The 14,050-nt window shown below is 38.0% G+C and overlaps 1 protein-coding gene across 1 annotated transcript in view; it reads left to right on the top strand.

Moving 5' to 3' along the window:
- Positions 1 to 13,327, top strand: part of LOC104166707 (lysophosphatidylcholine acyltransferase 1-like) — a gene marked incomplete at its 3' end in the record, with an annotated part of 15,752 nt that extends 2,425 nt beyond the window's left edge. The window contains exons 3-5 of the mRNA XM_009706729.1: positions 9,035 to 9,147; positions 10,680 to 10,740; positions 13,269 to 13,327. Coding sequence (XP_009705031.1) covers positions 9,035 to 9,147; positions 10,680 to 10,740; positions 13,269 to 13,327 — 233 coding nt within the window. The remainder of the gene's footprint in view (positions 1 to 9,034; positions 9,148 to 10,679; positions 10,741 to 13,268) is intronic.
- Between the last annotated feature and the right edge of the window lie 723 nt (positions 13,328 to 14,050).

Below are 14,050 nucleotides of genomic sequence, written 5' to 3'. Positions count from 1 at the left end.
TGTAGGGAATCTCTTGGTATAAAGGTCTCGCTTTGTCAGGTAAAGCGCAGACCAGAACTGTAGCTGTATCTTGATTTCGTTGAATATCTGACTAATAGAATTTAGTAAAAGTTTGTGGCAGTGAAAAATCTGTGTAAAAAACAAATAGATGCTTTGAACAAAAAGAATGTAGGCATGTATTTTTAAAAACAAATGTATACAAACAAGCATAGTGTGAAAACAAAAAGGTTGGACTCGCTTGTCCAATACTGAAAGAAGATACTGTTGTGAGGCGATATGTTGACACTCCTGTACAGTATATGTGTATCCAGGCCAACTTGGGCTTTAAGAGCAGTCCAGCCATAGAAGCAGGGGCAGATTTATTTTCTTTCTCAGCTGACTCAATTGATTGTTTAATAATTGCTAGCTCAGCAAAATAAAGTTGTCCACATGGAGCTCTACTTGCAGCTGGACTGTTTGGAAGACCCAGACTAGATGAGGTAACTCCAGGCCATGTTATGTTACTGAAATGTGATGAAACAGCAGAATGGCATTTGGCAGAATGCTATAATAGCTGCTTAACTATCCCATGTAATAGATTCAGTGGGGACTAGTGGGAAAGCCTGAGGAGAATCTGTAAGGTTATGGAGGTTGTAGTTGCACTGAATGTAGCACAAATAATGCATATCGAGTAGTTCAAACTATTTCCAATATACCTAATTTAATTTTAAGGTAACTTTTAAAGGATTTGATTGAAAGTCTAGACTTACTACAATAAATTTTAAAAATTATTCACTTGATTTTGTTCATGTGTGAGCAAACCCAGTTACAGAAGAACAGAGAACTACATATAATAATTTGATGGAATATTACTGCAATGTACAGTGCAGTCAAGTAAATGAGTATTTTGTCCTGTATAGCTGCATTTGCTTTATGTCTTGCAGCCGCAAAAGTTACGTAGTCCCTTATGAAGTGTTCAGAAAAATGCCATGGAAATGAGACATGGCAAAGGTCATAACTGGGATTCAGAGTTCAAAAACCTTTTTTGTTTTTAGAGGAATACTTTTATTTAAGCAACATTAGTTACAGCAGTTTGTGTTATTAAGGTAAGTGGACCTTAACAGAGAGGTGAGTAATCACTGTAATGGTTAGTGTGGCTGAAAATGTAGTGAAAACTCTCCAGTGGAGTGAAGTTGTGATTTTATTTTTTTTTTTTTTTTCCCCCCTCCTTTTACTGCTTGAAAGAGGTTTTCTGTGAAGCAGATGGTACTGACTATCCTCTCCTCCTTTGATCTGGTATTTTAATTCCAATGTTATTTACACTTTTCTACGTATACACAGAGAGAAATGTATTTCATGTTATTGGACCACTGGTATTTTTCTTACGCTATCTGTGAAAAGGTGGTCGTGTTTTTCTTGGATTGTATGGTGAATTGTCAACATTCAAGACATTCATCTATATTTTATCTTAGAGGTCAGAATTGTTTTTTATGTTCTTCGGTTTTGTAGATCTCGCAAACTTCTTGTATCATCTCCAGTGAAGTTGTGGAGCCAGCCATTGATAATCCTAACCTTGCCATTTCTTAATTGAGTCTTGTTAGTGGTCATTCAAAATCTTCTAGAAAGTTTTGAATAAAGTACATTCCTTTAACTCTGTGAGCAGACTTCAGCATGTGAAAAATCAAGCAGCAGAGGAAATTCAAAGATAATTTCCAAGGATGAGGGCTTTGGGTGAAGAGTAGATCTTCATCCAGAATATCCAAATATGATATAAGTAAGTTGGCTTTTTGATGTAATGACAGTGTTTATCAGGACATTGTGTGTTGTGTACCAGAGAGATTGGGTGCTTTAGCAGACACAAAAAGATCTGATTGCTAACTGGTTACCAAGATTGATTCTGAAAGTATTTTAGTAGATTTCTGGAGCAGCTACCTGTATTATTGTACCCTTAGTTTGCCAGTCATGGAATATTAAGCTTTTGATCCACTTTTAAGTCCAGATGATTAAAAGCCTGTTCTTTATGGGATTGGAAGTATTCGACAAGTCTGTGTATGAGTGTTTTATTGCTTGCTAACTTGAAGGCAGCTCTCCTGGACCACGAAGTCCAATTTCAGAAGCAGGCTTAAGTCTTGTGACTCTTTCAGACAATTTCCTTCTTTTTGGGAAAACAAAGAAAAGAAAAAACAAATTAAAAAATGCTCTTATGCTCTGACAGAAGAGTTATGACCTCTTAAGTTAATGGTCAGTAGTGAAGAAAATAAGCTACTTGGCACACACACTAGGTTAACAAACTGGGGAGGAACTGCTTGCCCAAATATAAATGAGATTTCAACGATCATCAAAAAAATCAGTATCTGCTAAGTAGAGAATGCCAGAACAGATGGAGCACATCACCATGATGCTGAAGAAGGACATATATTTCTGCACAATGGCTTTCCAGAGGATTAGAAGATTGGAGATGTGAAGTTCACTGGACTACTTTAGTGTAAAGTGTGCAGCCCAGGGAAGATGACATCTAGGAATCTGTTGCATCTTACATTTGATGAAGAAGTTAGATAGCTCATTCATCAGAACAGGTCCTTAAACTTTCCTCTTTTGTGTACTGGACCCCACTTCAAGTCAGGACAAACTCTTTGCATAAATTCTGGATAGTTACACTTCAATGCCTTATTTTTGGCCTTTAAAGCAACCTGGATAAAAGTTATTTTTTCATTGCTAAAGTGATCAGTGCTACTGCGGGAGTCCTTCAATAAGAAGGAAAAGGGATTTGTCAGTAAATACGATTTGGTGGGGATTTTGTTGGACAACTTGGGATTCAAGCATCTTCTGTGGTCTGAACTTTTAAAAACTAAATTTAAGGTGATAAGCTAATTTAAATTTTAAGCAACTTCTCAATATCTCCAACCTCACCCTCTGAAAAAGAGAGGATGTTGGTACCTGTGAAATGAAAGGGGAGATATGTTAGCTTAAATTTGTAAAGGGAAAGGAGGTCATTTGTACTTGGCAGAATACACAAGAGCTGTAGAGGAAGTGAGAATCATACTGTGCTGTAAAAACTATCAATTCTATTGTGGAGATTTTTTTCCACATCTAGTAAACTTAGGATTTTTTTTGTTCAAACTCACCTTTTGAAAGTGCTTCGTAGGCCTTTCTTGAGTATCATGACTAAAAGACAAGAAATAAGTAAGTCAGTGGGAATTATTTATGCTGTGGTAGCTGGATATGTTTTCATCTCTAAACTTAAAAGGTGCCAAATTACTTACTCATCAGCTCTGTTATGCAACCTAATCTTCCAGTCCCCACCCCAATTCCTTTCCCCCCCATAGCTCCCAGAACACACAAGGAAGAAAACCATGGTAGACCCATAGTTCTTCAGTGAGGATCTTGCATTTTTATACTTCTGAGATTCTTCAAAACAATCCTTAAACCCCTTTTGGAAAAATTGACTATAAGGTGAAGGCATCACAGATTTCTTCTGTTTATACGCTGTAAGTCAGCAGCTTAAACAGTGTTAAGGTCACCAGCTTGAATGCCAGCATCCTATGCTATGTTGGCATTGTAGCCTGCCTTGAGTACACAAATGAGCTCCCCAATTCTGAGGAGCATTGTGGAGTTATTGCCAAGCTTATCCATTTCATCCTCTCCTTTAAAAATTTCCATTTCAAAACAAAACCTGTTTCCTTCAGGTTGTGGGCACTCAGGTGGTGCTGCAATATTTCAGTCCTCACAGGAGCTCTCTTGGAGAAACTTAACATAGTTGCACTGTTACCTGTGTATTATAGGTACGCCTTATTGTTTGGGTTGGAGTCCTGGACCCTTTGGATATTTTTTTTGTCCCCACCATAAATTCAGTAACAATTACTTCTCATTTAAACTGCTGATGGAATGCCTAAACTACCATCACTTATTTTTAAGCACCCTAGTTAATATCATTTATGGAAGTTACAAGCTACAGTATATAGGAAACCTGCAAACCAATACAATTGCCATCATAAAATACTTTTTAGACTGGCAGCAGAAAGCTAAAGCATACAGCCATGCCCTCATACAGGTATTGCAGGTGTGAGAGCAAACAGCAATCTCTGTGATATGAAAAGGGTCTTTGTCCCTCAAGAAGTCCTTAAAGGAAATAGATCCCATTTTGAAAGACCAACCCAAATACCATGGAATTTTCCTTGTCCTACAGACTGCATGTTTCCAGCATTTCTCTTTGGAAACAGGGAGAACTTTTCCGTTAATAATGTGTCTATACCAGGAGCACTCGGTATTTGTTCTGTCAGGTGTTCCATCTGCTAAGCATTTCATCAAATTCGGAGAAATTGTTCTCAACATGTATTTAGCTTTAGTGGTTGGTTCAGGCTTGGGTCAAAAAAGTGTATATTTCTGTGTATGATTGTTGCTCTAATACGATACTTTCACTAACTTTACAAATCTCATGTAGAGTACCATGACTACAATAACACCATTTCTGTAAGAACAATATAACTCCAAGTGGTAAAGATCCTAATTTTGGTTTAATTCAGTTTTGTGCCTTGATACAACTTTGTGTGTTTTTTCCATTTTTAAGGTCTGTGTGTCTGTATACACAGGAACCCTTTTTTTTATGGAACCTTTATGGTTTTTTCCATAACCTTCAGAAGACTTCTGAGCCCCTTGCAGGTTTCTTTTCTTTTTTTCTCTTCAGAAAAGAGCAGTTTTCATATTAGATATTACTTCATTGGAAAAGGTGTGAGTGCAGAACTTTGTGAGAATGTTCATTTGAGTAAGGCAATCCTTAAATAAGCCCAAGATCGCACTTTTCAACATTTAACCTTCGTGTTTTTGTAAGTCCTAAATGCCAAATGTACATGAGGGCAATTGCTATTAGAAAAATAGTCTGTATTTTTTCCCATAGTAGGCAAAAACAAGAAGTAAACACTGTAAATGGATGTCCCACTGCAAGTCTACCTCTATTCGATAGCCTTCCTCCATGGTAAATGCAAACAGAACCAGTTGTATTGGCTCTATAGGCTGCCTTCTCAGTGTATCAGAGGAACATATGTGACGGGATTTTAGGGTGTTTGAGCGAGAGGCTAAGTGAGCACCTGAGGTTCAGCTTTCTCTGCTTTTGCAGCAGATCTGACTCTTACGCTGTTTCTACAGTGGTGAAAATGTAACTGCCTACTCAAAAATGTGTGTATGGATACATTTTAGAAGAACAGTATTTAGTGCTGCATTGCCATGCCATTGCTTTTTGTGTTCTCTGATGCCTTGTAGACCAGTGGTAGTGCTGCCAGTATAGCTTTATCTACTGTATGGTTGTAACTGTCAAGCATTATTTAAATGATTTGTTACAATACTTTCTTCTATTGTATGTTAAATAGCACTTCATGTCTTGGTTGGAAACGAAGTTTCCTCACCCATGTTTGCCTGGAAATAGGGAGGTGAAATACCCTTTTTTTTCCCTGTTATCCTAGGAAGTTCATTGACACCAATTGTATGTTTTCAGCTCATCAGAAAGATACTTTTTTTTCTTTTGCTTATGCATCAGCTGGTGCTTGAAATAGTTGCATCGGAGTTGTGGTTGGAGCTGCCACCCGGCAATTAATTAAAGCAATCCTGAATTTTTGCAGGCTCTCTTAAAAGAGACTGTTTCATGCTAGAGCAATTTTCTGTTGGTTAGCATATCTGTGGCATTCTGACTGCCCTGCAAGGCAGAGGTTTTAGTGAATTTCTGGCAGTACTGTTTAAATTGTAGGCGCCTGCCTAAGAAGGTGGAGTACAGCATGTGTCACCTGTCTTCAGGACTACTTGTAATGAGCTGAAATTGGGGATGAGAGTGACTACATCAAGTAGGACTGACACTGCTAGAGAAGAAGCTGGAATAATGACACTGGCAAGGTCAATTTTGTGAATTGAGGCGTTGTCTGCTATTGCCCACTAGAATTTATAGTTTAAGGGCGGTTTTAATGGAGTGAGAGGAGATGGGCAAGAACATCTTTCAGCATCTCTTGAGTACTTGAGCTGTGGTCTTCACTACCTGGTTACAATTGGTCTTGGACAGATGAGCAGAGGAGGCTAAGATTATGTTCTGTTTATTAAGCGTATTGCACAGTTCTGCTTGTTTCCTTTAGTTACTCAGTATACCAGATGTCTGAAGCATTTTCATGCATGCTGCTTTTTGCTCCTGCCCTGACTTTAGTCTTGCCTGCTCCTTGCCTCGTATACTACCTTACAGGACTGTCTCCAGGCTTCTCTATGTTTCAACTTGACTTCTGACCGCAGTCTCATCTTGTCCACCTATTTGGTATGTTTCTCAGCTTCTCTTTACTGACCTTTGGCCCTGCTCCTGACTATTTCTTGCACAGGTCGACTCGGTACAGCCTTTGAGTTTTTGGTTTCCTGTCTGTTTACTGAACATGAAAATGTGCGGTGAGAGTAAAGGTCTGTGTAGCCTTGTGCTCTGTTTTCAAAAGTGGTTATGAAAAGAGTATATTAGGCAAGTACAGAGCTAGCCTTCCCTTGGTAGTGTACTTTCAACTTCTTACTGATGGCTGAGAGCTTCAATTTCACTTAAACTGTTGGACTTAGCCATTAAGGGCCTCATAGTTGGTGTCTTACAGGATCTTAAGTTGCTGTTTAATGTTAAAACAAGGAGTCAGCTTTTTAATCTGATACCTAAGGAAGTAAGACTTAATATGATCACCCTATTAGGCTAAGATTTGATGTGATGGGTTGAACTAGTGATGGCTTCACATATACTTGAAAGAAAGCTGATGGTTTAAAAGATACTCAGTTCTGCAAGCTACATGAAAATAGTGTCTGAACCACGAAAAAAATGAACTTACCTCACAGCCTGTTTTGTTTCATATAATTCAACAGGCAGGACAAATCCATAGGAAACCAAACTTTCAGTGGTCTCTCTTCTTTCTCAGCATACCATAATAGTTTTTCTTTGCACGTGGATGTGTTGCTGTTCGTGGTGGTGTCCATTTGTAAGGTAACTTGCAGTATGTTATTTTGGAGCTTGGTAACTTTGCAGAAGCTTGATCTTGGGAAGGTTGTAACTTTAGATCTCCCAGGTTAACACTGCTTGCCTGTCCAGTTTTCAGATATAGGTTACATTAGTGGTTAGAGACTCCAAATTGGTAAGTTGTCTATAGTCTGATGTTCCTGTCATACTGCCCTAAGTAAAATCTATCTGCTTGCTGAATTTCATGTGTTATAAAGAAGACCCTGCTTGCAGCATATCCTCAGGTAAGAGCCCAGGAGCTCTGGAGTTATCTTGTTCATTCCTTGACCTGAAGTAACCTGAATTCCATCATTTCGGCCTAACGTAAAAGAAACTTCAGGGTGAAGGCTGAGGATGTTTGAGACATTGCTTTCTGTTACTTGATAATGTTGGTTTTGGTACAGAATAATAATTTGCAGTGGTAGGGGAAACTCAGGACTAGCATCACTAAGAAACAAAGTGAATAGAGTTATGAAACAAAATATGGTTTCTTCTGCCTTTTTTTTTTTTTATTGCTTGATCTGTGGGTTTTTTTTTTTGTTTTTATGTTGGTTTTTTTTTCTATTTTTTGTGTATGGTTGTTTTGTGGTTTGTTTTGGAGGGATTTTTTATTTGTGTTTTTTTGTTTGGTGTTTTCTTTTTTTCCCCACCTTCTCACAGCAGTAATGCCAGCTGCCCTACGATGATCTTTGCTCCCCTAGCAAACATCGTTGTATGGATATTGTCTAAGAGCAGGCATGTAGGAAAAAGTGTAAGCGTATGGTAACTTTTCTCTGATACACTGTTGCTTAAGCTTCGGCAACTTGTGGGACAGAAGCAGTATTTCAGAGGGTGGCTGAATGTTTGGGAAGTTGCTGTAAGGTGTGATGGATTAATTTCACAGAACCATAGAAGGATTTTCATGAGTTGCTGGCTAAACTACTAGTGAGGTAACACCAGAACCAGCAGCTTTTGCTGAGTACGGGACTGTAATTCCTTACACTGTTTTTTTTTTTCTTCACACTTTAAGCACTGACTGATACATTAATGCAGCAAGTCTATCCTTGACAAAAGAAGATTGTACAACTAGTGTCAGTGAGCTCATCTCATGGTGGTTGGAAATATGAAAACTGTATTTTATATTTGAGTTTTAGACAAATAGAATAGCTAATGATTTAGTATCTCTTGAACTTTTGAACAAGATATTTGAAGACAACTTGCTTAAATAAAGGCATGAAGTAGTATATTTGAAGAGGCTTCACTTGTGCTTTTTGACACTGCAAAAGACTTGTATATGGTACTTATTTTGTAAGTGGCCCGCAGTGTCCTCATGACAGACAGGCACAGAGACGATATTGTGGATTGACTTCTGATTCTTGTTTATGCTTATTTTGTGTCTGGCTATTTATAAGAGGTTTCTCACTGAGCCAGGAAGAGGATGCCCGAGGTCTGATTCATCTAGTATGAGGAATGGGCATACAGGTGACAGCTCAGAAAATAAGCATACTTTTTTCTTTTGATGATACCGATTCCCCAGAAAAAGATAACATAATCCGTGTATGGGATAGCCTTCATGGTCTACCTTCAGTGAAGCTGAGTTGTCATAGAAGACAAAAGCTCTAAAGACAGTGGCAGTTTGACCCACAGGATGTCTTTTGGAAGCACTTGCATAGGGAGATTCCTGCTACTTCGCTGGGTTGGGGGTGGCTATGGATTTTGTGATTTTTGTGGTAGGAGGAAATGGCCTGTAGTCAGCCACAGCTGCTTTGTTGCACAGAACGATGCATAATATGTACAATCATGTTTTAAATTATCTGTGGTGTGTGTGTATTGGTCTAATAAAAATCAAACAAGTACCAAGTGCCAAAATTGTGAAATGGTTTTCCTCACAGGAATTCATGAAAATATTTCAATAAAACTGCAGTAATTTATTTGGTATTTAAGTTTGCAGTGTAATATAGTAAAGTAGTCATGTACTTGCGCCAAAATTTTTGTCCAGAGGACTACTGGGCAAGATGGGAATCTTTTTCAAACAAAGAGGAAATAAAGACTGGTTTGCTTGTTTTTGTTTTCCCTCCTCTTCAGCTCTAATCAAATACATCCGACCAGTATTTGTGTCTCGGTCAGACCAGGATTCTCGCAGGAAGACTGTTGAAGAGATAAAGAGGCGTGCACAGTCTGATGGTAAATGGCCACAGGTACTGTATACTACTACTGTGTGACAGATGGTATTTGGCATTTCCAGGCTTTGGATATGCAGTTCACTTTTTTCCTTGTGGGATGCTTCAGATAGTTTGTGGGGGGTGGGATTTCCCACCTCCCTTTCTAGAAGATATAAGATTCTTATCTGTACAAAACACTAGCTTTTCATTGCCGTGTGTTTCAGAGGGAGACTGGGTAAGTACATGGGAAGGCAGCTATATTAAGGGATAGTAAATGGACAGACCACAGCACGTTTAGAAAGTCCTCCAAGAAGAACATAATCAGGTGCTCAGCAGAATAGCAGGGGGAGTATTGTGTGTTCTTACTCTTCTCAAGATTTTGGCGTATTGTCATTGTTGGAGATGCGATACTGGCCAAGACAGCCCATGCAATTCCGATGTTCCAGTAACTGGACTACACCACTATTGGACCACGTGATGAAAACGTTGCTAAAATAAGTGGCTCAGGGTTTTCTCTGCACATGAAGTGTGACTATTTATGATGTGCCTTGGAAGAGAATAATGAAATGGAAGGGATGACAACATAAGGTCTAGATTTTTCTAGAAGCATGTGGTTATTTTGAAAATTTGAAGCATTTTTGTGTGGATTTTTGAGATTAAGATACAGTATGTCTTTCACGGCATTGTTACTACTACAGTGGTTACCTCTGCATACTGGACTACAGAAACATTATGAACACTTATAAACAGTGTGACAGAAAGGTGACACATAGCTTTCACATCATGACTTTCATCAATAGATTTCAAAGCACTTTAAAAAGTAAATATTCTTACTTACAGATGAAGAAACTGAGTTACAGAGCTGAAGTGATTTCCAGAATATCTAGCAAGCTAGTACCAGAACGGGCAATAAAACTAATAATGTTAATTCTAGTCTGTTGCTTTGTCCCCTTATGATATGAATTTATTTCCTTTAAAGGTCTTGTTCTGTAACTCAAAAAAACTTCAGCAGTTCTTGGCTTTTTGCTGTCTGAAACTTTTTTTAGCAATCTAACCTCTTCCTCTGAATTCGGTTCAACTTGAGCATTTTTAGCTTTGTTAGAATTCTGTTTAGATATTTTCAGGCTCTATCATTCTGACATCTGTGCACATGCCAAGTAATAAATGCAAAAAGAAAATTACAATCTTCCTTTTCTTAGCCTGTAAGCAGGTAGCTTGGGAGCAGAAATTTTGTATTGGTGCAAAGCAGACTATGATATTTTTACCAGCAGCAAAACCTTTTGTGAAAATTCTTTTGTACTCACAAGTGTTTCTGATCTTGTCAATGTTCCAATAGAATAGAATTATTATCGGAAGTCAAGAAAGAGGCAAATTCACAGATAAAGAAAAATATTTTTACTATTAAGACAGAACTTGACTTTATTGAGCACTATTTTTTTTACTCTGAGATGTTTTTCCTTGAAAACTTTTCTTGCTGTAATCAGTTAATGTTAGCTTTGAAAAGATGTGTTTATAAATAAATCCACATTGAAATAGTTCTTAAAAATCAACTTTTTTTTTACTTCAAGATAATGATATTCCCAGAGGGCACTTGCACAAACCGATCCTGTCTAATTACATTCAAGCCTGGTAGGTATGATGCTCATTTCTCTGTTCTCTACAGAATGTTCTTGTATCTTCGTTTTTCTGAAATACCACTTGCATTATAATTTGCTTGTTGTTGTAGAAGATGAATTAAAAATCTTGCAGTAGGGTGGAACTGGAATAGAAATTTTCTGACGCTACAAAGGGATTGTAGTTGCACTGTTGAGCAAAACATTTTAGATAATTCAGATCTTTTTCTTGGCTTCTGAGATGCATATGAGCTGGAGGACTAATGTTTCTTACTGGGTTTTTTGTTTGTGGTTGTCTTCCCCCCGCCGCCTCCCTTTTTTTTTTTCTTGCCCCCTCCATTTCCTATTTTGGGTCTGTCATGCAGCTTTCAGATACCTTAAGCTTTACAGTGTATCTGTGCATCTATTTCAGGCTGCTGCAGCATTTGTTGCTGTGTTGTATGTGGTTGATTCCTTTCCAGCTCTTCTGTTGAGTTGCATGCTGGTGAAGATGGCACAAGAATCTTGCCAGTATAGCACTGTTACAGAGGCTGTCATTTTTTACAATATTTTGTATTTAACATCCACATTCTAAGCTCTTTTCACTTAGTATCACCCTTTTAGCTTGTCAAATCAGTAGAGAGTGTAACACGGAACACTGTTGCAGCTGTAGACTGCAGTTACAATAGGGAGAAATGCCAATACTGCAGTGAAGCACCAATGTTTAATGTAAACCTGCCTTTATGTTGTAGATAGGGAGAGGGTGCATGAGGAGGCTGCAGTGAGCGAGGCAGTTGTGAATGTGTTCTGTGACTCTTCCTAGGTTTCTGCCTAGCTCATTGTATTCTGATCTTACTGTGTGTCTTATATTTTGTGTTGCTACAACTTACATATCGCTGTTGGGATATCATGCAATGAGTCAGCATTGTGATTCCTTGCACTGATTCATTTGGCTGAGAGAGTCTCAGTATTTTCTCCTGAACAAACATTCAAAAAACTTTTCTTCCTCCCCTCTCACCTCTTTACCTTTTTAGATGAACGAGTCCTGGTTAGGAGAACATCCACTTCTTTCGCTCTTTACTCTCCTCTCTACCTGAATCCTGGCCATGCTTTGAAAACCACCCTGAATCCTCCATTAAAGCCCTGATTTCCTGCCTGCCCTCAGTGCCATAGACATTCCAGGCACCATATACTTTCTGCATCAAATCCCCACTCTATCTTCCTCTCCTCTGGTCTAGTACATGCTGCTGTCTGCCTCTTCGCTGTCTCACCCGTACTGGAACCTGTTTCTATATCCATCCAGCCTCCCAGAAATCCTTTGCCTCAAAGTTCCTCACTTACATCAAATTACTTTAGGTCTGTATTCAAGTAACTGCTTTCAGGATGCCTTTCCTCATTCTACTGATGTGGCCTACACTCCTTGCTCTTACCACACACTTTTTTGGTTTTGTGTTCATGCAAGCTAGTCATACAGGGCAAGCTAATCTAGTTTTGTTTAAATGGTGGTCTTGTCATCTACCACTCCGATTTTGTCATCTGTGGATTCTTTCAAAAGTTGTTTAGGGTGTTGTTTTTGGAGACCGAATAGAAAGTACCACTGGGCCAAGAACCAGATCTCTGCAGGATCCCATTCAGACTACCTTCATTTAAAGATGTGTATATGCCACTAACAATTACTTCTTTTACATCTATGCAATTTTCCAAAGGTAATGCTAAGAGTACAGTATACTTCCATCATTCAGTTCTTAATTTTAATCAAAATACTAGACAGAACTTAATAAATTGCTATAAAAAACATCGTTTGAGTGAAGACTGTCTTTACTAAATGTTTTCACGAATAAAAGATGTTTAGAGAAATCTTGAGCAAGATAGTTATCATGCTTACCCAATCTTTGTGCTAGAAACCAAGAAAATGATTAGCAAATGACATTTATAGATCTTGTGCTACTTAACAGAACTGTAATTTTCATAGGAAATGAAGGGATAGTTCAATACTTTCTAGCTATTAGATTTTCCATAGCCACAGAATGAACAAATAAGCCCTTCTGAGGGGAATTAAGGTGGGAGAAAAGAAGTTAGATTAATTCTGTTACTTCAGAGATGATAAATTTCCTATAAATCAGTGTTGCTCAGCTGAAAATTAAAAGCTTCTTTTGCATAAGAAAGCTTAGGTTCTTCACCAAACAATGCTGTTGACCACAGGGAATATATTGACTTAACTGTCTTGCACATACTTGTATTTTTTTAATCATTTATCAAGCTGAATTTGGTACTGGGCTTTGATTTGTGTACATGACAATTTTTGTAAGTGGTAGAGGATAACTTAGGGAGTGCAAACAAGCATTCTTCATTATTTATCTTCTGAAAAGGTGGGTATACATTGTCATTCTTCAGCGCTTGCTTTTTAGATTACTTTTGAGGCTACTTTTGGGTCCATTTTTTCAGTATCAACTAATTCCTATGCATATCAGCCCAGTAATTGTATAATTATTTTTTTTACTACAATACATTTCTTCTGTACCAAAATGCACTATGAAGTAATGATGTGTCATATGTGGCTTCTAGGAGCATTTATTCCTGGAGTTCCTGTACAGCCAGTGGTTTTGCGTTATCCAAACAAACTGGTAAGTTCAGCTTGCAGTCAATGCGGGGCATTTTCCTCTAAACACATTGTCATGTCTGTAATCTTTTAAGTTAGATAATTAGATTCAGAAATTTGGAAAGCTTTAATAAATACATATTGGCTAAGTACGTATTCCTTAAGCCTCTGGCAATACAAATAGTCTTAACTGAGACAGTTTAAATATTTCTGCTTTTATTAGGCTACTCCTTTAAAACGGTACTCTGAAAGTTATTCAGGTTGTTACAAGAAATACTGTACAAATGACAAGACAGACGTCAATTTCTGTCTAGGATCTGTGTTGCCATGTGCTCCCTGTTACTGCAATGTGTGCTGGAGAGGTTTCTTAATATCATTTATTGCTGGAAGATGCTTTTGCACCTCCTGCCTGTGGGGGTGTTAGTTGCAAATTAACATGGCTAGATAAATGATAACAGAACAATGTGTTGAGGACCTCAGCACCTTTGTAAGGTGTCTTGTTGTCCATGTTTTACATTCACTGGGCACTTGGCTAAGGAATGCTAGACAGTAGCTGGTTTGGAGTAATCCTTCAATATTAATCAGATTCACATAAATTATATGTGTAAATTACAGTGTTTATTTACAATATCTAAATTAAACAATTGTTACAAATGCTTGTAAAGATACAGGCAAACAAATGAAGACAAAGTTCACTTGATCTACTTCAGGATCAAGCCTACAGAAAAGCACAGAAGAGGGATTTTTT

Source organism: Cariama cristata, unplaced genomic scaffold (assembly GCF_000690535.1).
Source record: "Cariama cristata isolate BGI_N322 unplaced genomic scaffold, ASM69053v1 scaffold27818, whole genome shotgun sequence".
NCBI classification, from domain to species: domain Eukaryota; kingdom Metazoa; phylum Chordata; class Aves; order Cariamiformes; family Cariamidae; genus Cariama; species Cariama cristata.
Note: the sequence above shows the minus strand (reverse complement) of the source record. Positions and strands in the feature narration are given on the sequence as shown.